The sequence below is a fragment of the Mytilus galloprovincialis genome, chromosome 13 (genome assembly GCF_965363235.1).
Source record: "Mytilus galloprovincialis chromosome 13, xbMytGall1.hap1.1, whole genome shotgun sequence".
NCBI classification, from domain to species: domain Eukaryota; kingdom Metazoa; phylum Mollusca; class Bivalvia; order Mytilida; family Mytilidae; genus Mytilus; species Mytilus galloprovincialis.
In genome coordinates, this window is record NC_134850.1 from 14840341 (window position 1) to 14867396 (window position 27056).

A 27056-nucleotide genomic window follows, 5' to 3' on the forward strand; every position below is an offset into this window, starting at 1 on the left:
CAAGTTGTTCAGTTGAATTTATGAACAGTTTAATAATTTATTTCTAATCATAGGTTTAATGAGTCTTCAAAAGAGGATTTGTTTTATTGAAAAATAACATATATTTAACGAAATCATTACGCCTATTTTATAGGTGTGTAAAAATAATCCAATCATTCTTCTCGTTACAAATAGCCTGGTTTCTCGCTTGAAGAAAGAACCAGTCCAAGATGGTATTTGTTTTAAGTAATTTTAAATATGATCTTTCTAACGGAAATGTTTTTTAAATGGAATAAATCTTAAGCATGAAAACATTTTGAAAAATTCTTAATGTCCGTGGAGAATTTAAGCGCAGAAGACATAAAGCATTAACCGTAAATTCAACGTGTCTATTGCCTTTGTTTTGTATTTAGTTTTTTTTTAAAGAATTTGGCCAATCAAATCATAAATAACAAAACGTAAATTTGTTGTCTGCTAAAAATGTAAACAATCAAGTACCAATCAACACATGGACAGCTCAATAATAAGGTTCTGATGATTAATTTATAATATTCCAAGATAATGACTAGGCTCAGTGATCTCTCCAAATGTTAAAAAGACTGAAATTAGTATGTCTATCTGTTATGGATCGATCCATCAGGGTTTTGTTTAGGTGGAAGTTGCTACTTGACCACAGGCACTTGTTTCTATCCATAGGAAGGTCGACTATCCATATAAATAGATTTATGGATAGTCGACATTCCTTTGGATAGAAACAAGTGCCTGTGTACTTGACCCTCCAAATAATTTCCATGCCAGATTATGCCAAATTTTTATTGCAATGTCCAGGCCCTGGAGATCCTTGCCCTAGATAAATGTGTACTATGTGATGGATCTTGAATGCCTTATAGATATGTCCAATAGAAAAAGGCTACATACATAGTCTGATTAATGTCCCCCATGTCCATGATGGCATCAAACTGGAATCTGTACAAAGAAGGGCCACAAAACTGTTAAAAAATATTTATCATCTTAATTATGAAGACAGGCTACGTTCAGTGGGTTTGCCAACCTTGGAATATCGTAGGGATAGAAATGATATGATACAAGTCTACAAAGCGTTGCATGGTATAGATGACATTGACTGGATGAGCCTATTTACTTTAGCACCATCTAATAATACTAGAGGTCACTCTTTTAAACTTTAAAAAAAAAACCAGTGTAAGACTACACATAGACTAAATACTTTTTCAATAAGTGAATCAGTGGAATAACCTGTCAGATTTAACGGTGGCGGCAAAGACTCTGAATAATTTTAAGTCTGCATTAAATGGCTAGAATTGGAACCCATATAAATTCATATGTTCTTGTTAAGTGTTTCAGCTGCGCACACCTAAATAAGTATTTTTGATTAAGTTTGATATATTATATATGAATATATTATTATGAGATGAGAAATCATATACAACAATCCAAGATGAGGGGTCAGTAGAAGCCTTTGGCTTATGTAACGACCCGAAGATAAAGGTATAAAGGTATAAATTCACAGGCACTTGTTTCTATCCATTGGAAGACCCACTATCAACGTATAAGTTTGATCAATATTTTCGTTGATAGTGGGTCTTCCAATGGATAGATACAAGTGCCTGTACATCAATTGGGGGTCATAAAATATTGGAATTGGATGTTTGCCATTTATTACATTAAGAATCTATAAAAAAAATCTGAGACAAGTGTCTGTGCTGTGCAGGTATAATGTTCTTAGGCCAATGTAAAAAAACAACAACATGTGTTTCGATTAACAGTAACATGCTGAAAAAAATAGGGTAGGGAGGCAGGCAATATCATTTTAGTTTACAAACATTTTTTAGTTGGGTACTACTAGGGAATCAGTGTTTGTTCCAAAATGGCATAAAAAGTGTTGGGGTAGGCACTAAAAATGAAGGTAGATACATGTATGAAACACTTGTATTATATTTTTTGGACTTATCCCTTATCAATTACCAACATAGAAATGAGTTGGTGTTGTCAGTTTGTCTACCAATTATGGGTTAAAATGTCCTCTCTTAATTTTGGTGTACTTATGTTGAGAGCATGATCAATTTGTCTACAAACAGTTAGAGAACAGACAGTGGAAATCATATTGCAGATTGCTATCCATATAAAAAAAAAAATTCAAGTAAAGTGAATTATTTTATTGATCAAACTTAACTTATCATGCTTGTGTGTTCAAATATTTTAAATGAAACAATTTTGACAGCATTCTTTTGTTTTTGTATAGTCGTAGGGCTTTCTACAGATCTATAAGAAATGAAGATTTTACAAAGACAAAATTCTCCCAGATTGTACCAGATAGAGAAGGGCTGTACTTGAAGAAGAAAGTTTTCCTTGGATATACAGATATTAGTGCAGCTGGAAGGTAAACAAATACAAATCATGCATACTGATTTACATTCAAGACTCAAGGTTGTATTGACCTATCATGTGGCATATGCATATTTTCTGAAAAATTTTTCATAGATCAGGACAATATTTCATAATACATGTAGTCATGAAATATTGTCTTGGTGTACAATATTTCATAGGACAATAATTTGCTTTACACGTACACTAAAAAAAACTACAAATTTCAAGCAAAGCACTATACAAACAATAATAATGTGATATTCTATTTTCAGCTGATCTGGCCTTTAGGACCATATGAGCCAAAATTCTATTCAATTATATGCTATCAATTGGAGTCGATTATCTGCCCTTTGCAAACTCTTTCATGATCTTATCTTTAACTACAGTACCAATTGAAACCAATATATACATATGATGTCTATACCAAATAAAATACTGATTCCTTCCGTTCAATTCTCTTTATTCAGGTATGAAAGGATTAACTACAAAATAAAAGATAAAACACTCTAAATTCTACTGTCAAAACTAACATTTTGTGAACTACAATACAATACAAAAGTGCATCTATCATAACATTTACGGTAGTAACATACACTTGTTCTCTTTCAAAAAAGTAATATCATGAACATTTAAGGTAAATAATTGCCAAATGATCAAGGTCAAGTTTTATCAGTTTTACATCAATTAAACTCAAAATTTCTAACTTTTAACATGAAAGATAATTTATCTGTAATAAATAAAAGAAACAAACCATATTGGTTGACTCTGGTATTCCTTATTTTCATCATAATCAAAGATTTTCACCAAACACTTTTCGTGCAAATTCCCTGAAGGGGTTCATTAAAGTAAAGGGAAAGTAACTTATCTTAAAAATAGAATATCACTAATTACCAAAAAATACAACAATAGGCAACAATGTTTTTTGTTCTCAAATTTGGCCGCTACAATACACATGATTGGTTTTTAGGGTATGAATATAAACTCATACATTGTAGATATCAGGATTAGTTTTTTGTACACCACTGACCAGAGTAGACACATAAATTTCTTCTACAAAAGACTCATGAATCAGTAACACTTGCATTGTAGAGCATTGATGATCTCAAATTTTGAATGGTTTCGCTAAATTCTAGATTTTGTTAGTGTATTTTATTTTTGTCCATCTGACAATGATGGCAACAATGGATTAAATAAAAACAATTTTTACATGTTAGTAAAGTGCAATCAACTGTCTCATCTATTATGAGTTTCATACAGAATATTCTATAAAGAAAACACCAGAAATTAAAAAAGTTATTGCAGGAACAAAGACAACATATTTACATTTTTGTATATTATTGTTTTATTAAAATTAGAAATAAATTATGATGATTTTACTCTTGATTAGGACACATCTGCTACCAAAAGTTTAACACATGGTACTTAACAATCTTGATGGAGTGAGGTAGTAATTGTAAAATAGTTGTTAGCAATTTTAGCCATTATTAAAAATATTAATATGTTCCCGTTTCAGTCGAGCTTTACTGGGTATATCTGTCAAGACTATATCATGTGACCTTGACATTCCAGAGCTAGGAACAAGTGAATTGATTTGTCACCCAAGCACTGTTACAATGGATATACCATTACTTCCTATACAGATAATGCATTGTAAATATGAAGAAGTAAGTTGAACTGATGAAAGTGAACCTAAAAATTAGAGTGAACCCACATACACGAATCACCCTTTTGGGTTCACATAAATCTAACTTTGTATCAAATTTGTTTATATATACATCCAACCTTTAATTGGCTCACATATATCCAACCTTTTATTAGTTCAAGTACATCCAACCTTCTTATATTGGTTCACATACATGTACATTCCAATTTTTATTGGTTCTCATACATCCATTATTTATAGGTTCTCATATATCCAACCTGTTTTTGAGGATATGTGAAACTTGGATCTAAATATATCTAGATCATGAAAACAAATCTCCACAAAGTTGGCTAGGAAGAAGTTAACTTGAAATAAAGTATGCACAAATATATTTAAATTTCACACCTTTGTTTAAATCGCTTTTCATAAATATTTCCAAATATCAAATTATCAAATAAAAATAGGGGGTCACATACCTTATTATCTAGAAAACACAAATTGTCCTATCAAATTCAATATAATTATCTCCCCTTGATTTTAAAAGATTTTTTTTTTCATCTAAAAAATTCACTGAATCACACCTCACACCTTATTTTTTTTAATATTTTAATCTTAAAATTTCATAACATTTTTGATTTTTCTGTTGTGTATTGAATAATACTTGGTAAAATATTATTAAACAAATATTATTAAACAATGTCCAGACATTTAATTTTTCAGGAGGGATGTTTGGAAAAAGACATGATCTACCTTAAATGTCAATTTACATTGTATCGAATTGCAATTATCAAATTTTCAATAAATACTATTTATATTTATTTGCATTTTTTTTTGCTTATGTGTTCTGTGTTTCCTGTATGGCAGAATCCTACATGTATGTCTGATTTATTTTTACCATTATAATGCTTTCACAGTGAACGATGCAATTATTTTCAAGGTAGGTAAAGCATATTTCATTTTGGAATTGGTGGTATTGTTAAAATTGGCTTGATTATATAGTTACTGCATGCTTTTTTACGGTTGTTTATAAACAATATTATTGTAATTACTGATAGTTACTGCCTGCTCTATATCGCTAGTTAATATTGCACATCTTTTCTAAGCTCGGTTGCAGATTATATGCTCTCTAACATAGTTCCTACTATTTAAGTATAACTAAGTGTTATTTTTACAAGAAACACAATGATCTATCTCTTAAATATGGATGGATACGGTATTATTGGTAACAAATTTCAATGAATGTGCAAAATAATTAAAATGATTTTTTATTGGAGTGAATGATTTGAATATTCATTAACATATATTAAAAAATCTTAGTGCCTTAAATTTAACACAAATGTTATTTCAGTACAGATGTCAGATTATACTGGATAAAATTATATTCTGAATTCGTAGTGTTCAACTTTATTTTTTATTTTAAGGTGGTACAAATTATTACAGGGAGATAAGTTGAAAATTTTAATTATGTTCTATTGTTTAGAAAATATAAAATCATATTAATGAACATTATTTAGTATCTGTCAATTAAAAGTGTCGTTCAAGTATTTTGAAATTTTTATATTTTTTGAAAGGGTCAATTTTTGTCAATTTTGTCAATATTTTATGAAAATTAAAGGATCCAGTCCTTAATTTTGGTCAAGGTATTTGGTACCACTTAAGTACTAATAATACATAATAGTATGAAGTACTAGTTTATTAGAATAAGGTGTAAAACTGAACACAATTTTATTGTACAAGTAACAACAAACAAAACATTTCCTATTGTAAATATATATGTATAGTTAATATTTTAATATCAAGTGTCAACAAGATCAACAACAAAAAATTGTGGTCAAATAAAAATAAATGCATCATCAACTGTTTAAAAAAAATCTTGATAATAAGAGCTTTCATATATTATAGTGAAAAAAAATCTTCTGTAATTCATGTTCTGAGAAATTAATTGTGTCCCTTTTATGGAAAAGTATATATTCTTGCATAGTTGTTTTTCTATGATTACTTCAAGCTCTTTATAATGTTAAACATTAGATTTTATATGCTTTGTCACTTTATATAGCTAACTATAAACACATTGTTATTTTTCTGAAACTACTGTATAACTATTTGTAATTCTTTTCTACAAATTATTTGTATAATATGTAGATTCTCTGAATAAATTATATTTTTCAATTTGAAAAAGAAACGAAGATCTTTATTAAGAAATTATTTTTTTGGTTTGATTTAATATGACTGTTTTTTTTTTTTGTCGTTTTCTATTTCAATTTAGAATTTGATTTCGAGTTAGAATATGCAAAAACTGTATTCCAGATACAAATATTATTGTTTTTGTTTTTTTTAGTTTTCACTGATTGTGATTAATACATCTTTGCCTCCATCAAAATGTCACCTTGTAGCAGATAAAATTGTTGACCTGTGTTCAGAAAGGTAGGATTATAGAATCTGGTGATATGTTGTTTTTTAACATTTGTTCAATTTAATACTTATTTTAAATTTATTTTCAAAAGAACCACTCAGTATAATAGCATCACTTCCAGATTTAGAAAAAAATATAGTAAGTCCAGCTTATGAAACAATATAATGGCATGAATATTGAATTCAAGGTTTTCATTAAGATTGAATACTGCATGTGCACCAGTTAGGATCTATCTTTGTATAAAAAAGAGAGTGTGGTATCCTATTTGCAGTGAGACAACTTTCCACCAGAGACCAAAATTTAGCAAAGACAGCCTTAAGTATTTACTGAACAATCAACTAAAAACCAATATGGCAGACACAAGCCAACAACAATCCCTTAGCTATAAACTTTCATCAAGTACCGATATATAGTAGTAGACATGATACATGTATATAATACTATCATTACCTCTATAAAAAAAACAGCAAAAGATTTCTACTGCTCTTTTACTACTTTTCTCATACCATCACTTAGAAGAAGGGTATATACTGTTTTATCTCTGTCTGTCTGTACTCTCTACCATGAAATTCTGTCACATTTTTATTAGAAACTACAAATTAGAATTTCCTGAAAAAGGTTATCAGACGTCTTGTGAACATGCTTTACTGTGTGATGCAATTCAGATTCATTAATGCTCAACGTACTGTTTTAGGAATACTTATATTTTCTATAGCATAATGGCTATGCATAAAATTTTCATTGCATTTTCCCACTTTACTACAAATAATATCTTCCTGGAATTTGGTAGTAGGCTTCAGATCAGCATGCTTTGCGTAGGATGTGTTTTCAGATTCATTGCCCATCAACTTTATTTGATGTATATTTCATTATGTTTTCTGTGTATATTTCAGTGAAATAGAAAGATTAGTAGTATTAACAACTATCAAATTAAGGATTCCTGAGAAGAAATTGGCACCACTGTATGAAAACACCTTTAATACAAGAGCTTGTAAGTCTATTACTACTACATAATATGAGCTAAGTCAGATAGAAAATTGACCTTACACAAATTATACGAATATCAGTACATATATTATCCTATTTTAGGTTGAAAAAATCTATTGAAAGTCTGTAACTATTTGAAAATTGAGTTGTTATAAGAACGCTACAAAAAAAACGAAATTCAACTTTTTGTTCTTATTTGAATGTTCCAAATCAAACTTTTTAAAAGTCTTATATGCATGTTCATGTAAACGTGCATTTGCATGAGGTCGATTTCCATCAGATGTAGTAAGTAGTTGGTGTTATCTGTTTCGCAATCAATATCAAAAATATATTTTTTTACAAAAAAAGTTTAATTCTTTATAAAATGGCCCTTTATAGCTTGTTGTTCGGTGTGAGCCAAGGCTCTGTGTTGAAGGCCGTACCTAGACCTATAATGGTTTACTTTTATAAATTGTTATTTGGATGGAGAGTTGTCTCATTGGCACTCATACCACATCTTCCTATATATTGTCTATATGACTGCACTTTGCCATGGTAGAATGTTAATTTTTCAGGAAGTCTCACAGTTTTGATTTTTAGTCAAGGTACATTCAAGAAAGTCTTTGAACATTTAAATTATGTGCAACTTTTGGGGTCCTTCAACATGTTCAAAGACTTCTGGGTGCAAAAATTTCAACTCCCAGTATTCCTCTTAGTGCTATGTTTGATTAATGGCTGAAATTCTGGTTGGACAGAAAGGATAGAGAGATGAAATAAGAGACATAACTCTTTTAAATCACTGTTACATTTTGTCAGCCTTTTTCTTAAATATGTTCTAAGCATCTAACTCACACAGATTGTTTTCACTTAAGCATGTTTAGTACATGTACTCTAAATTCAAAAATTATTGTGAAATATTATTAATGCTAAAAGTTTGGCTAGGTGAGTATCGCAATAATAAGAACTGGCATTCTGAATTTGATACATATATCTTTAGGTAAATTTTCTTGAAATCTCGATACCAGTAATAAATTTTGCATTTTTTCTGTTTTTTTAATATCCTAATGATAAATGCAATAATTTGTTAATTTACAGTACCGGTCATTAAGTACCATTGATGATACTGATATACATTGTCATATTGGGGACTTTTATAGCCGACTATGTGGTATGGGCTTTGCTCATTGTTGAAGGCCACACAGTGACCTATAGTTGTTAATGTCTGTGTCATTTTGGTCTCTTGTGGACAGTTGTCTCATTGGCAATTATACCACATCTTCTTTTTTATATATACATTAATATTAAACACATATAACTGATTTAAAAAGATTGTTATCTATTTTGACCTGTAGTCATATCTTTTTTTTCTCTTCTTCATCCATGTGACATGTATTCTTTATATACATTTTTAAAAAGAATTTCTATGAAAAATTGTTGTCTAAAAATACTCAAATGATCAAATACCAGAAGAAAACACAACAAAAATTTGAGAAAAAGCTATGTGTGCATTTAAGTTAGCAAACAAGACCAAATAAAAATTCTTCAGTTTTAACCTACAACCATCCATACTTGAGGCAAAGACACTTCCACAAGACAATCATAGCTGGGTTGTTTTTTTTTACTTTGAATCTGTACATTATAATTGTTGTAAGTCTACAAATTAAAGCTTTGTTTTTAGACTAGTTTCTATTTTTTACAGTAACCACTAGTCCTTCATTACCAGATGATACCAAAGTCCATGATGCCTTCTTAAATGTTCTAATACAGATGGTTCAGGTATGTTCATATATGGGTCATTTTCAAAAAAATGTCGAATTTTCAGTACACCCATGCTAAAAATTTTATTTCTAATGGAAATTTCAGTTGTAATGGTTTAAATGAAAGCTTGTCGGATTTGTGATTCAGAACATTAATAATAAACACACCTTACATCTATTTTGATAATATTAAACTGCATTTAAGTCCGATTTTGGGGGTATTTGTGTCTGACATTGTCAGAAAAACACATTTCAAATGATTTTTTTCCGATTTTCTGATCGCCTTGATATCTGCAAAAGGAACTTTTTAAGAACGTTAATTATAATTCTAACGAAAAATCGTAGCTTCTTTATCATTGTATGTAACAGATTATCTACAAACTAAATTCAATCAGTGTACAGGAGGTTCATGTCTATCCTGTTACCGCTACTTAAATCAGTCGTTAAATTATTCTCCCTATGAATATTGAATCAGTCAGTGTTGATTTCAAAAATGCAAAGTAATCTTTACATTTAAAACGCCTCGTTTCTTGAACGACAGTGTAGAGAAAAGAAATTTCAAGACATTTAGTGAAAAAAATAGAGCGTACTTTTTTTCATGTCTATGCTGTTACCAACCATTTTGATTAATTACACTAACAGTATGGTTGTAAAAAGTACAATAACGTGTTGGAAACCAAATTCACAATAGAAAACCATAATCACTTCACCAAAGGGAGTAGTTATTTCACAACAGCAATCAAAAACTAAGAAATTTGTCTATCCTGTTATGTCTATCCTGTTACTATGGTTGCTATGGTTACAGTAACAGGATAGACAATTATAGACAAAAACGTCGTTGAATTTTTATCTTAACATGTAGGTGGAAAACAAATGAAATATTTCATTGTTTGAACTCATCTTAAGGTTATAACGTCTTAATCTTCCCAATTAAGCATTTGCAGGTGCAATTCTTATATCGGTAACAGGATAGACAAAAAGGTAACAGGATAGACTTTTATGTAGTGATATATCAGAAACGTACGTTCCTGTTACCAACGAAATAAAGGGAAAAGTTAATTAACTTATGAGGGATTTACTTGATGTTGGGTTTATTTGAAAGGGTGAAAAAAGGCCGAACAATATAAATTGCTATCTTAGACTTGCATTACTGGTGGTAATTTTAATAACCTTTGAATTTTGAAAACCAATTTTTAGAGCCATTTTTCAGTACAACCTAGAAAATTGGCAAATAATCTATTATTTTACAGAATGAATATATATAGAAGTTTATTCTCTTGAAAACCATCTAATTGGTAACGTAAAACAAGCTTAACATTTTATCTAAACCTTTTCTTAATAACCCAAAATTTCTTTTGAAAATGGTAACAGGATAGACAAAATATTGTACCACCGATCAAAACATGTTTCAAGATATTCTTGTATGACATAATTAAGATTGCATCTTTTAATATGTTGTTCTTAAAGTACTGTTTGTTTTGATTTCCTTATGTAGAGGGTTGTTTGAATAAGTAACTTTTAATAAATTTTTCAATTTTTTAAAAATGACCCATATATTGGATCAATTGCTGGTGTTTCATACCACTCTCTGAACTTGGCTATATCTGGGCAGCTTGTTTTAATTGGTGGAGGAAGCCCGAGATAATCACTGAACTTCAGCAATAAAACAAGCAATTCTAGTAAAAAAAATAGTATTTGAACTCACCAAGCCAGGAGTAGATTCACTCGTACCCACTGATCTGCACACAAATTTCGTTGATCCTTTCCTCCATAATGACGCTTTTTGACGCCACCCCCTTTACTCCATAATGACGCCTTTTGACGCCTTTGTAGTGCCTTAGTTAAAACGTCTTGCCTAAGACAAATGAGAATCAGACTTAATAAAAGTTGTACCTAATATAAACAGGTTATTCATGAGAATATCTGACGAAATATTCATTTTAACAATGCATTTTAATACTTTAAACCTGATGATTTTTTTTTATTGAAAAAATCCTATGCGAATCAAGTATGTAAAAAAATAATTTCCATGGAGTAAAGGGTTAAAAATCCTGGTAAACACGGAATTTAAAAAAAAAATCTTATTTCAAGAAATTATTGCATCCCATCTATAACACAATTTATTAAATTTATACCAGTACTGTCAGGGATTGATTTATATGAACTTCTTGAAGCAATAAGCAATTGAGACCGATACAATTTCTTAGAAATCTTATCTTGTGTTAAAAATTTTTATAATTTGTGATAGGCATAGGGAATTATTTAAGTTTTTTTGTCAACTGCACAACTACGTCAAATGATAAATGAAAGCAAACTTTCTCAGTTTACAATATTGCCTCAGTTTTAAGTCTCTAAAATCAGACTTTATGTTTCAGTTGCAAGGAATTTCCTGCAACATGATGATAGCTCCAGGACATGGTGCCTTCAGTAGTGTACCTACTGTAGATGATAACTCATTACAGGTATGGACAAAAGAGACATAAGGTGTATGTCACGGTCAATGAGATCACAACCCAGCAACAAAAACTCATTACAGGTATGAACAAAAGAGACATAAGGTGTATGTCACGGTCAACGAGATCACAACCCAGCAACAAAAACTCATTACAGGTATGAACAAAAGAGACATAAGGTGTATGTCACGGTCAATGAGATCACAACCCAACAACAAAAACTCATTACAGGTATGAACAAAAGAGACATAAGGTGCATGTCACGGTCAATGAGATCACAACCCAACAACAAAAACTCATTACAGGTATGAACAAAAGAGACATAAAGTGTATGTCACGGTCAATGAGATCACAACCCAACAACAAAAACTCATTACAGGTATGAACGAAAGAGACATAAAGTGCATGTCACGGTCAACGAGATCACAACCCAGCAGCAAAAACTCATTACAGGTATAAACAAAAGAGACATAAAGTGTATGTCACGGTCAACGAGATCACAACCCAGCAACAAAAACTCATTACAGGTATGAACAAAAGAGACATAAAGTATGTCACGGTCAATGAGATCACAACCCAGCAACAAAAACTCATTACAGGTATGAACAAAAGAGACATAAGGTGTATGTCACAGTCAATGAGATCACAACCCAGCAACAAAAACTCATTACAGGTATGAACAAAAGAGACATAAGGTGTATGTCACGGTCAATGAGATCACAACCCAACAACAAAAACTCATTACAGGTATGAACAAAAGAGACATAAGGTGTATGTCACGGTCAACGAGATCACAACCCAGCAACAAAAACTCATTACAGGTATGAACAAAAGAGACATAAAGTGTATGTCACGGTCAATGAGATCACAACCCAGCAACAAAAACTCATTACTGGTATGAACAAAAGAGACATAAAGTATATGTCACGGTCAACAAGATCACAACCCAGCAACAAAAACTCATTACAGGTATGAACAAAAGAGACATAAGGTGTATGTCACGGTCAACGAGATCACAACCCAGCAACAAAAACTCATTACAGGTATGAACAAAAGAGACATAAGGTGTATGTCACAGTCAATGAGATCACAACCCAGCAACAAAAACTCATTACAGGTATGAACAAAAGAGACATAAGGTGTATGTCACAGTCAATGAGATCACAACCCAGCAACAAAAACTCATTACAGGTATGAACAAAAGAGACATAAGGTGTATGTCACGGTCAATGAGATCACAACCCAGCAACAAAAACTCATTACAGGTATGAACAAAAGAGACATAAGGTGTATGTCACGGTCAATGAGATCACAACCCAACAACAAAAACTCATTACCGGTATGAACAAAAGAGACATAAAGTGTATGTCACGGTCAACAAGATCACAACCCAGCAACAAAAACTCATTACAGGTATGGACAAAAGAGACATAAGGTGTATGTCACGGTCAATGAGATCACAACCCAGCAACAAAAACTCATTACAGGTATGAACAAAAGAGACATAAGGTGTATGTCACAGTCAATGAGATCACAACCCAACAACAAAAACTCATTACAGGTATGAACAAAAGAGACATAAGGTGCATGTCACGGTCAACAAGATCACAACCCAGCAACAAAAACTCATTACAGGTATGAACAAAAGAGACATAAGGTGTATGTCACGGTCAATGAGATCACAACCCAACAACAAAAACTCATTACCGGTATGAACAAAAGAGACATAAAGTGTATGTCACGGTCAACAAGATCACAACCCAGCAACAAAAACTCATTACAGGTATGGACAAAAGAGACATAAGGTGTATGTCACGGTCAATGAGATCACAACCCAGCAACAAAAACTCATTACAGGTATGAACAAAAGAGACATAAGGTGTATGTCACAGTCAATGAGATCACAACCCAGCAACAAAAACTCATTACAGGTATGAACAAAAGAGACATAAGGTGTATGTCACGGTCAATGAGATCACAACCCAGCAACAAAAACTCATTACAGGTATGAACAAAAGAGACATAAGGTGTATGTCACGGTCAATGAGATCACAACCCAGCAACAAAAACTCATTACAGGTATGAACAAAAGAGACATAAGGTGCATGTCATGGTCAACGAGATCACAACCCAGCAACAAAAACTCATTACAGGTATGAACAAAAGAGACATAAAGTGTATGTCACGGTCAACGAGATCACAACCCTGCAACAAAAACTCATTACAGGTATGAACAAAAGAGACATAAAGTGCATGTCACGGTCAACGAGATCACAACCCAGCAACAAAAACTCATTACAGGTATGAACAAAAGAGACATAAAGTATATGTCACGGTCAACAAGATCACAACCCAGCAACAAAAACTCATTACAGGTATGAACAAAAGAGACATAAGGTGTATGTCACAGTCAATGAGATCACAACCCAGCAACAAAAACTCATTACAGGTATGAACAAAAGAGACATAAGGTGCATGTCACGGTCAATGAGATCACAACCCAGCAACAAAAACTCATTACAGGTATGAACAAAAGAGACATAAGGTGCATGTCACGGTCAATGAGATCACAACCCAGCAACAAAAACTCATTACAGGTATGAACAAAAGAGACATAAGGTGTATGTCACAGTCAATGAGATCACAACCCAGCAACAAAAACTCATTACCGGTATGAACAAAAGAGACATAAAGTATATGTCACGGTCAACAAGATCACAACCCAGCAACAAAAACTCATTACAGGTATGAACAAAAGAGACATAAGGTGCATGTCACGGTCAATGAGATCACAACCCAGCAACAAAAACTCATTACAGGTATGAACAAAAGAGACATAAGGTGCATGTCACGGTCAACGAGATCACAACCCAGCAACAAAAACTCATTACAGGTATGAACAAAAGAGACATAAAGTGTATGTCACGGTCAACGAGATCACAACCCAGCAACAAAAACTCATTACAGGTATGAACAAAAGAGACATAAGGTGTATGTCACAGTCAATGAGATCACAACCCAGCAACAAAAACTCATTACAGGTATGAACAAAAGAGACATAAGGTGTATGTCACGGTCAATGAGATCACAACCCAGCAACAAAAACTCATTACAGGTATGAACAAAAGAGACATAAGGTGTATGTCACGGTCAATGAGATCACAACCCAGCAACAAAAACTCATTACAGGTATGAACAAAAGAGACATAAGGTGCATGTCATGGTCAACGAGATCACAACCCAGCAACAAAAACTCATTACAGGTATGAACAAAAGAGACATAAAGTGTATGTCACGGTCAACGAGATCACAACCCGGCAACAAAAACTCATTACAGGTATGAACAAAAGAGACATAAAGTGCATGTCACGGTCAACGAGATCACAACCCAGCAACAAAAACTCATTACAGGTATGAACAAAAGAGACATAAAGTATATGTCACGGTCAACAAGATCACAACCCAGCAACAAAAACTCATTACAGGTATGAACAAAAGAGACATAAGGTGTATGTCACAGTCAATGAGATCACAACCCAGCAACAAAAACTCATTACAGGTATGAACAAAAGAGACATAAGGTGCATGTCACGGTCAATGAGATCACAACCCAGCAACAAAAACTCATTACAGGTATGAACAAAAGAGACATAAGGTGCATGTCACGGTCAATGAGATCACAACCCAGCAACAAAAACTCATTACAGGTATGAACAAAAGAGACATAAGGTGTATGTCACAGTCAATGAGATCACAACCCAGCAACAAAAACTCATTACCGGTATGAACAAAAGAGACATAAAGTATATGTCACGGTCAACAAGATCACAACCCAGCAACAAAAACTCATTACAGGTATGAACAAAAGAGACATAAGGTGCATGTCACGGTCAATGAGATCACAACCCAGCAACAAAAACTCATTACAGGTATGAACAAAAGAGACATAAGGTGCATGTCACGGTCAACGAGATCACAACCCAGCAACAAAAACTCATTACAGGTATGAACAAAAGAGACATAAAGTGTATGTCACGGTCAACGAGATCACAACCCAGCAACAAAAACTCATTACAGGTATGAACAAAAGAGACATAAGGTGTATGTCACAGTCAATGAGATCACAACTCAACAACAAAAACAAGATATGGTCAACATATAGACTTCAATAATAGACAGCTATCGACTATTGGTCTATTGATTTTGAAACTTTTGCTTAGTTTACATACACATGTTAGTATGTGATCAGGTCATTTGACTAGTTGTGGGTCAATGATATTTGGTATGCAGATATATTAGCAACTCAACAACAAAGAACAAAAAACATCTAAAAGTCCACAATAATAGACAGTTGTCATACTTACTGAAATACATTAGGAAGTTACCATCTCAAGATGTTGTTTGATAATTTGTGTTTAACACCACTTTCATCGCTATTAGCTAGTGGCAGTTAGATATGACTGGTAGAGGAAGCATGAGTGCCTGCAGAGAACCATGACCTTTGACAGGAAAATAGACTTCATTGAAACAAAATAACACAGAAATGTTCCTAATGAACTACAACCCATGTATTGTAAACATTAGGAACATTCTGAGATTCATGTGACATTATATTATAAAATGGGGGCCTTGCAAACCTCAAAAACTTAGTGTGCCAATAAATTATAAAGGTAAAATACAATAATGTAGGATATGTGAGCATTAATTTATTATTGTCTTGAAATTGTTGAATAATAGGCAAAATGTTATTTTAGGATATTTGCGATTTCAGTAAATTCCGAATACAAGCATGCTGTCAAAATGTAGTATACAAGTTTTAATTTTTATACGACCGCAAAAATTTTAATTTTTCGTCGTATATTGCTATCCCGTTGGCGTCGTCGTAGTCGTCCTGCGTCGTCTTGCGTCGTCGTCGTCCGAATACTTTTAGTTTTCGCACTCTAACTTTAGTAAAAGTAAATAGAAATCGATGAAATTTTGACACAAGGTTAATGACCATAAAAGGAAGGTTGGGATTGATTTTGGGAATTTTGGTCCCAACATTTTAGGAATAAGGGGCCAAAAAGGGCCCAAATAAGCATTTTCTTGGTTTTCGCACTATAACTTTAGTTAAAGTTAATAGAAATCTATGAAATTTTGACACAAGGTTTATGACTACAAAAGAAAGGTTGAAATTGATTTTGGGAGTTGAGGTCCCAACAGTTTAGGAATTAGGGGCCAAAAAGGGGCCCAAATAAGCATTATTCTTGGTTTTCGCACCATAACTTAAGTATAAGTAAATAGAAATCTATGAAATTTAAACACAAGGTTTATAACCATAAAAGGAAGGTTGGGTTTGATTTTGGGAGTTTTGGTCCCAACAGTTTAGGAATAAGGGGCCCAAAAGGGTCCAAAATTGAACTTTGTTTGATTTCATCAAAAATTGAATAATTGGGGTTCTTTGATATACTAAATCTAACTGTGTATGTAGATTCTTAATTTTTGGTCCGGTTTTCAAATTGGTCTACATTAAGGTTCAAAGGGTCCAAAATTAAACTTAGTTTGATTTTAACAAAAATTGAATCCTTGGGGTTCTTTAATATGTTGAATCTAAAAATGTATTTAGATTTTTTATTATTGGCCCAGTTTTCAAGTTGGTCCAAATCGGGGTCCAAAATTAAACTTTGTTTGATTTCATCAAAAATTGAATAATTTGGGTTCTTTGATATGCCAAATCTAACTGTGTATGTAGATTCTTAATTTTTGGTCCCGTTTTCAAATTGGTCTACATTGAAGTCCAAAGGGTCCAAAATTAAACTAAATTTGATTTTTAGAAAAATTGAATTCTTGGGCTTTTTTGATATGCTGAATCTAAACATGTACTTAGATTTTTGTTTATGGGCCCAGTTTTCAAGTTGGTTCAAATCAGGATCCAAAATTATTATATTAAGTATTGTGCAATAGCAAGAATTTTTCAATTGCACAGTATTCAGCAATAGCAAGAAATCTTCAATTGCACAGTATTGTGCAATAGCATGAAATTTTCAATTGCTCAGTATTACGCAATATCAAGAAATCTTCAATTGCACAGTATTGTGCAATAGCAAATATTTTCAATTGCACAGTATTGCGCAATAGCCAGAAATATCTAATTGCACAATATTGTGCAATAGCAAGAAATTTTCAATTGATAAGAGTTATCTTTCTTTGTCCAGAATAGTAGTTGAGTCAACTTAAATCATTGTTTTATACAATATACAATGTATATTCACTTTTACTACCAACTGATAAATTAAAACAATCTTTACCATTCAGTGATAACAAGCACCTTTTGTTACATTTTAATATTTTATGATGTATTTAAATGAGTAGTTATTGTTGCAAACTCCATTAGAAATTTGAATTGAGATCAGTTTTGGAAAAAGGGAAAGGGGTATTTGAAAAAAAAATGGGGGGGGGGGGGGTTAAATTTTTCTCATTTCAGATTTCATAAATAAAAAGAAAATTTCTTCAAACATTTTTTTGAACGGATTAATATTCAACAGCAAAGTGAATTGCTCAAAGGCAAAAAAAATATTTTAAGTTCATTAGACCGCATTCATTCTGTGTCAGACACCTATGCTGTGTCAACTATTTAATCACAATCCAAATTTAGAGCTGTATCCAGCTTGAATGTTTTGCCCATACTTGCCCAACCGTTCAGGGTTCAACCTCTGCGGTCGTATAAAGCTGCGCCCTGTGGAGCATCTGGTTAAGATACCTATCATGTCATTTCTTGCAATAATAAAAACATCATAAATATATCAGAATTTACAGTACAACATTATCTGTTTATTGCAGGCTATTCGAGCATTCCATCAGTTTATAGGTGGCTGGACCAGATTAAAGTTTGATGAAAAAGTTTGTCTCTCACTGGTATGTAATACATAATATACTTATCTTGAAATAGCTTATTTAATATAATAGAAAATATGCCTGCAAAAGATTTTTATATAAATGTTTTTGAAAAGAAAAAGTTATCATAAAATGGTGAGGGTAATTTTTTATGCTAATTATTCCAAGAGATCAACAATGTATGCTTGCTAAAATTATTATTCACATTGATATCTGTAATTTTGGATATTAACTAATAGATTTTATGCCCCATTTATGGGCATTGTGTTTTCTGGTCTGTGCGTCCATTTGTGTCAGTTTGTTTGCCATCTGTCTCGCTTCAGGTTAAAGTTTTTTGTTGATGAAGTTGAAGTCCAATCAACTTGAAACTTAGTACACATGTTCCCTATGATATGATCTTTCTAATTTGGCATTACCCCATTTTCACGGTCCACTGAACATAGAAAATGAAAGTGCGGGTGAGGCATTCTTGTACTAAGGACACATTCTTGTATATTTATTATTTGAACATTCAAGGTCACTTTGAACTTTGAGCTTTGATACATTTGAGTACTTTGAACTTTGACATATTCGGGATAAAAAGGGTGTAAGAGATATCAAAGGGCCAATCAAATATCTTCTAACATCCTTGAATCGAATAATGTACTTAACATGGTATTTTTTTATGCATTGACTTTTGTATATTGTTCATTTCAGGAATTTGGTAGATCAAAGAAGATAAGAAGAGCAGGAACATTGTTCATGTTTTCATAAAGTTGGCTTCAGATACTACCTCGGCCTGGATACAGTTTTTATACGACCGCAAAATTTGAAAAATTTTTCGTCGTATATTGCTATCACGTTGGCGTCGGCGTCGTCGTCCGGCGTCCGAATACTTTTAGTTTTCGCACTCTAACTTTAGTAAAAGTGAATGGAAATCTATGAAATTTTAACACAAGGTTTATGACCACAAAAGGAAGGTTGGTATTGATTTTGGGAGTTTTGGTCCCAACATTTTAGGAATTAGGGGCCAAAAAGGGCCCAAATAAGCATTTTCTTGGTTTTCGCACTATAACTTTAGTTTAAGTTAATAGAAATCTATGAAATTTTGACACAAGGTTTATGACCACAAAAGAACGGTTGGGATTGATTTTGGGAGTTTAGGTTTCAACAGTTTAGGAATTAGGGGCCAAAAAAGGGCCCAAATAAGCATTATTCTTGGTTTTCGCACAATGACTTTAGTTTAAAGGGAAATTCCGCGATTTTTTACTTATCATCTAATTATGTTCATCTTAACATAAAAAACACATTTGCAAAGTTTTAAATTTATATTCCTTCTAATAACGGAGAAAATCAAGTATTTGAAACTTTTTTGGTTGAATTCTCGAGTGGGTCGTGACGTATTAGCCCGATTTATTGAATTCTGGGAAAAAATAAAATCTGTTTAACTCTTATAGCTTATCGACAATATACGTAATTAAAAGCGCACAGCTGACGAATGGTCGTAGTCATTAACCACAATACAAGAATGAACGAAAATGAATATGCATATACCGTTTTGTTTTGATGAATTAAACTCCTATTAAATTATCTCTAGTAAATGTTTTCGAATAAATTTCATTAATTATTGTTGAGAATTTTTTCATAAAATATTTATTGAACATTTTTACTGATATTGAACTGAAATTATTTCAGTTCTATTTACCGTTATTGTTTTGATAATCATTTCAATGCAACTAAAGTGTGAGCAGAGTGTGTATATTATTTTGTAAAGGTCACTGTATATTTCTCGGCTTGAGGTCAATTTGTTTACCTTGTAGCTATTTAGCCGCAGGTGTGAGTTCAAGCGTACACAGGTATAAATGTTGTTATTTGGAAAGGATAAACAGAAAGGGTTAGAAAGAGTATGCTGTCACGATTTTAATACACTAAGAGTTTAATACACGATGAGAATAAAGATACAATAATTAAATTGTGTAAATTGATTGAAAATAAAATTTCAGATTCGTAATTCCGAAAGTGTATAAAAATAAAAGGAAACAATTTTTAATTACTTTCTTGGCGGTAATTGGCGTAAATGAAGTAAAAAATGGTAGTTTTAATCTTTAATAATTACATTAGATGTATGTTTCATTATAATATTTTATTCTGATTGGCTAACTGCACATCACGTGTTATTCCGTAAGCAATTGCAATGCTCAATACAACTTTTCGTTCATGATAACACGTGCTCCAACAATAAAGTGGACAGGTGAATTAAATAATAAAATATATAAAATTCGTGTTTTCATAATCATAGCTAAAAAATGTAATTATAAGTATTGAATGCTTCTTTTTGTAACTTTATAGGGTTGTAAAAGCGTTGACCGTGCGTACATTTTTAGAATGAAGCGCTTCCGCGCTTCATACAAAATGTACTTCGGTCAACGCTTTTACACCCCAATAAATTTACAAAAAGAAGCATTCAATTCTTAAATAAAAACTAAATGCAATATTACCCAATTTGTTATACCATTGCCAATCTGTTTGATATCATTGACTTTACCGGAATTTTTTAACTTGTATTCAAATCTGGCTGTGTTTAAATTCTTATAAAACTATAGCAATTTTAAAGTTTTTAATTGAGAAAAAAATACAACATACAAAATGCATGATTTTTTTGTTTTAGTTTCTTTTTAACATTTTATTCTTGCATAATTAAATTCATTTGACAATCATTTACACGAACTTTTTATGAAAAGAATACCAATTATCTAAGCTAAGGCATTATTTTTTTTGACAATTTTTTTTTTAAAATTCTATGATAATATTTTGTGCAATGTTGAACATGATAGCCGTCATTAATCCAAATAAGTAATACAGTAGTTGTAATAAAACTTATATCTTAGTCATGCATAACTGATATTGACGAATTTAGAATAGTTTGTCCATACATCGTTGTTCTTGCAACAATCATTATTAGTATACATACATGTAAGTTTCCTGACGTATAAGCGCCACTGAGGATGAGCTCCAGAGAAAGCAAAATAGTAGCGTTATGTTCGTTTGTTTGTTGGGAAAGGAGAGGAAATGCAACCACTTGTACAGATAAACGACAGAATTACCATACAAGCATTTATAGTCAATACAAACAGAAAGAGTTCCCATCGTTGGACAGGGAATATGAAGGCTTCCAAGAATGAACTAGTGACATGTCTAACTCTGAACAGTTAGAAAACGGACTATCGACATCGACCGCTTGTTCTTGATATTTGAAACTGCATGCATATATACGTATACGTTTATGATTGTGATGAGTTCTTGCGACTGACAAAAACTAAATTCCTTCATGGTTATATCTTGCCATACTTTTATATTGGTTTGTAAGGTGATTACTCAAAATCATTATTTGAAAATCCTGTTTGTGAGATGTAGATTCATTTCAATACAGAAATTTCGTCTATGAATTAAGTTCCACAAGTGTATAACACGGAGAAGCTCTGAGGGTCCATTACTCCCATTTTGTTTGGGTGTGAACCATCGATGTTTACAGCAATATCAAAGAATAAGATGATGATGGTAGAAAGATCTATGGGCGTTATGTGGCAAATAGTACATGCATATCGGACCATGAGTTGTCAATTTGTATGAAAAGATTTCCGATACAACCATATTATTGAGAAGCAAGGTTTAAATGCTATACTCTCGTACTAGTATTACAGGGTTCTTGTCTTGTGGCGTTCACCTTAGACACACATCTTTTTAACGATGTTTAAAAAAACGACAGAACCAATTTAATGTCATATTTCCATATTTTTTTTAAATGTAACTAAAAGTCTTTTATCTGACAAGAATACCCCTATTTAGCGGACAAGTAATTTATTCTTTTTTCTGTTATTGAATACCAAGAGAGAAAATAAATCCCGAAATTAATTTGAAACTTTGATACTCAAAAGTTTGCCAGCAAAATATTCACATCCCTTGGGGATAATTAGTGTTCGTCCAGTGGCATATATTACAATTGTGATGACAAATTCCTTCCTTTGTTCGAGAACAATCTTATTGAAATATAAATCTGTGATTTTACTTTTTCCCGTGACAACTTCAATGAACCAAAGCAAAAGTTATACATCGACCTGTATTTAAATCAAATTGGTTCTCTTCTTCTTCTGGTATACAATAGTCTATCGACATTCGATGATTACCTACTGTTGGCATACGTGGACTAGTCTATTTACAAAACTTTTACCCCAATTTATTCAAAATATATGTTTTTTTTTTTATGTTTAATGTATACATGTATATATTTTAAATTGCGCTTTAGTTCCATAACTTTCAACCCAGTCGTATAAACGAATCATCGGCAAGTGCGTACATTTTATAAATCAATATTTCTGGTATGTTCCTATCTGTCCTTCACCATTGACAATGAGTATATATTACATTTTCCCAAATTCACCCTTGGAAAAAATATTTAAATAGATTTTAATTCCATCAAATCTTATTTTTTGGGTATTATTTATATTTTTATGAATAATATTCTTTACACCAGAAATGTTATTTATAAACAAGCGTATGAGTTTAGTAATGACAAGTAAGACAGAGTTGTATATTATACATCTGATAGTTCAAAATGGAAAGTTATAAGTTATCAGCCGTGTACACTGATCAATACATGCAGAAGTGAAACGATGCATGAACTTGCAAGCCCGACAGGAAATCGCTTGAATACCTGGACGTGTCACCTCACACCCCTCCCAATACCTTTGAAAGTAATACCTGTAGCCATGCTGGTGATCAGATGAGGGAAGATTAAAAGTTATTTGAAAAAAGTTTATTAAGAATTATGAACAAATTAGATTTTCGAAAACAATTTTCACGGATCACTTATTTATGATTTCAACTTTGACTTTTTACCTAATTCCAATATCAACAGTTTAAAAACAAAAGACCGTGGTAATTTAAAAAAAATAAGAATATTTTCCGTATCAACTTGAAGTTAGTAAGTCGGATATAAAACAACCGTACGATTGCCAAGATATCGACATGCAATTACGACTACATCGGTTACTGTAGTTTTGTGCCTTTTGGGTTTATAGACATATCGATTTTATTAACCGGGAACGAAGACAAAATGGCTGAACGGATGGAAATGATTCTCTAAATTTAAAATCGATGGTGATCGCTTATCTAGCGGAATAAAACTATAATATCTATGAATTTGAGCATTTTTATGCCTAATGAACATAATATCAATTTTTGATTTTTTTGCGAAGTTTCCCTTTAAGTAAATAGAAATCAATGAAATTTAAACACAATGTTAATGACTACAAAAGGAAGGTTGGTATTGATTTTGGGAGTTTAGGTCCCAACAGTTTAGGAATTAGGGGCCAAAAAGGGACCCAAATAAGCATTTTTCTTGGTTTTCGCACCATAACGTTAGTATAAGTAAATAGAAATCTATGAAATTTAAACACAAGGTTTATGACCATAAAAGGAAGGTTGGTATTGATTTTGGGAGTTTTGGTCCCAACAGAATAAGGGGCCCAAAGGGTCCAAAATTAAACTTTGTTTGATTTCATCAAAATTGAATAATTGGGGTTCTTTGATATGCCGAATCTAACTGTCATTGTCATGACTGTGTATGTAGATTCTTAACTTTTGGTCCCGTTTTCAAATTGGTCTACATTAAGGTCCAAAGGGTCCAAAATTAAACTTAGTTTGATTTTGACAAAAAATGAATCAGTTAGGTTCTTTGATATGCTGAATCTAAAAATGTACTTAGATTCTTGATTATTGGCCCAGTTTTCAAGTTGGTCCAAATCGGGGTCCAAAATTAAACTTTGTTTGATTTCATCAAAAATTGAATAAATGGGGTTCTTTGATATACCAAATCTAACTGTGTATGTAGATTCTTCATTTTTGGTCCTGTTTTCAAATTGGTCTACACTAAAGTCCAAAGGGTCCAAAATTAACTTTAGTCTGATTTCAACAAAAATTGAAATCTTGGGGTTCTTTGATATGCTGAATCCAAAAATGTACTTAGATTTTTTATTATGGGCCCAGTTTTCAAGTTGGTCCAAATCAGGATCTAAAATTATTATATTAAGTGTTGTGCAATAGCAAGTCTTTTCAATTGCACAGTATTGCGCAATGGCAAGAAATATCTAATTGCACAATATTGTGAAATAGCAAATTTTATTTTAATTAGAGTTATCTTTCTTTGTCCAGAATAGTAAGCAAGAAATATCTAATTGCAAAATATTGTGCAATAGCAAGATTTTTTTTAATTGGAGTTATCTTTCTTTGTCCAGAATCAACTTAAATCTTTGTTATATACAATATACAATGTATATTCACTTTTTACTACCAACTGATAAATTATAATAAATAACATTCAGTGATAACAAGCAGTTTTTTTTACATCTTAATATTTTATGATGTATTTAAATGAGTAGTTATTGTTGCAAACTCCATTAGAAATTTTAATTGAGATTAGTTTTGGAATAAGGGAAAGGGGGATGTGATTAAAAAAATTGGGTTCAATTTTTCTCATTTGAAATTTCATAAATAAAAAAGAAAATTTCTTCAAACATTTTTATGCCTCACCTACGATAGTAGAGGGGCATTATGTTTTCTGGTCTGTGCGTCTGTCCGTCCGTCTGTCCCGCTTCAGGTTAAAGTTTTTGGTCAAGGTAGTTTTTGATGAAGTTTAAGTCCAATCGACTTCAAACTTAGTACACATGTCCCCTATGATATGATCTTTCTAATTTTAATGCCAAATTAGAGTTTTTACCCCAATTTCACGGTCCACTGAACATGGAAAATGATAGTGCGAGTGGGGCATTCGTGTACTGAGGACACATTCTTGTTTTGAGAGGATTAATATTCAACAGCATAGTGAATTGCTCTAAGAGAAAACAAAAATTTTAAGTTCATTAGAACACATTCATTCTGTGTCAGAAACCTATGCTGTGTCAACTATTTAATCACAATCCAAATTTAGAGCTGAATCCAGCTTGAATGTTGTGTCCATACTTGCCCCAACCGTTCAGGGTTCAACCTCTGCGGTCGTATAAAGCTACGCCCTGCGGAGCATCTGGTTTTATCAGAGCTTTGAAATCTTCTTTCTTTTATCCTGGTGGTCCTTGAAAGAAAATCTGCTGGCCTGGTCCTCACTATTATTATATTGCAAAATATACCCAAATTTATCCAAATTGTGTCTGCAATTTTTTGGTGGCCAAAACTAAGACCATTGTTTTTTGAAATCTCACAATTTTAAAATGTCTACATCTCAATATATATATGTTAGCGGCAATAAGTTAGGAATTAAGCTTAAATCCTAGGCAATAAGCTAACGCCTAGGCATTAAGTCTAATGCCTAAATGATGTTAGGCATTAGTCTTAAATCCTGAAAAATGTGTCCAGGCATTAAGCTTAATGCCTAAAGTATAAATGCGAGTAAATAAAAGACATTTATTCAATCAAAATAGAAATTAAACATTTGTTACATAATAACATTATGAAAACTGGAGTTTAAAATGTCATCTACTGGAAATAAAATCACAGATAAAATATGTTTTTATATTAAAACTCATGAAATATTACTTATAAAACATGAAAATTTGATACAAATTTGTGTTAAAATCATTTGTTATCACAAGTTGTCGAACTGTGGCACTGACTATTGCACTTTCTCCCGTTTTTCTTACATTTGCACCAGTTACTTAAACATTTAGATTTACAAGAACATTTGAAAAATCCTTGACCTCCGGATAATGACTGATGGGTTGCTGCCTCACGTACACTTAAAGATGTTTCACAATTAATTTCCTCTTCCAGAATTAAATTTTGTTTACATATTCCCATCTTATTTGTTCCAAATGTTCCTAGAAGTTGTCCAAATCTTGTAGCCACAACAGCATTGCCCTTATCATTGACCTGAAAAAATAAACTGATAACATTCTTATGCAGGCAGTTTGATTATTTTCATTAAAATATTATTTCTGTAAAATTAATTAGGTATTTGCAATTTTTTCAGTGAATTACGAAATGAATTCGTGTTGCATATGGTGATTTTCAACAGTCTTTGTGTCATTAATCCGCATCTGATGAAAATCCTGGATTTTTCAAAAAGTGGGGGAGGGGCTAGGTCCCATTACCCCCTAACTATATTAATATAAACATATTTACTTCTACTGGTTTTTTTCTGTTTAGTATTTAATAAACATGACATATTAAATGATGCAGTCAAACTTTTGAATAAATATCTGACCTCAATGACTCGGCCGAGTAAATTTCTAGTCACCCTTCCCTCTATCAAACATAGGTATTGGTACGGCAACTGTTTTCCCAACTTCTGCCGTCCCTAGTTCCTTTTTGCTCCTGGCTATCATAGTGTTTGCCTGCTTTAGTTGACTGTCCATGGCTCCAGAACGATGTCGAACTCTGTTGGTATCAATTATACAATTGGGACATACCACCTTCGAACTGTATCCCTCATCACTTACTGTAGTACCACATATAATATGAATGTGTTTGTCACATTTACTACACATATGAGCTCCAGATGTATCCTTTTCACATACATAGCACTTTAAGACATCCTTAAAAATAGTTTCCATAAATAA

The 27056-nt window shown here is 32.1% G+C and overlaps 1 protein-coding gene across 4 annotated transcripts; it reads left to right on the forward strand.

Annotated features, from left to right (window-relative positions):
• Positions 1 to 157: 157 nt before the first annotated feature.
• LOC143056524 (uncharacterized) lies at positions 158 to 19405 on the forward strand. Of its 4 annotated transcripts, none has more exons than XM_076229608.1 (9): positions 158 to 212; positions 2240 to 2377; positions 3878 to 4028; positions 6345 to 6430; positions 7313 to 7410; positions 9085 to 9161; positions 11518 to 11604; positions 18415 to 18489; positions 19165 to 19405. In XM_076229608.1, the coding sequence occupies exons 3-9, from the start codon at positions 3978 to 3980 to the stop codon at positions 19219 to 19221; spliced, it is 531 nt and encodes a 176-aa protein (XP_076085723.1). In that variant the 5' UTR covers positions 158 to 212; positions 2240 to 2377; positions 3878 to 3977; the 3' UTR covers positions 19222 to 19405. The 4 variants fall into 4 exon arrangements, with proteins under 4 accessions (XP_076085723.1, XP_076085722.1, XP_076085724.1 ...); XM_076229607.1 differs by lacking the exon at positions 158 to 212 and adding an exon at positions 397 to 507; XM_076229609.1 differs by lacking the exon at positions 158 to 212 and adding an exon at positions 467 to 587.
• Positions 19406 to 27056: the final 7651 nt, after the last annotated feature.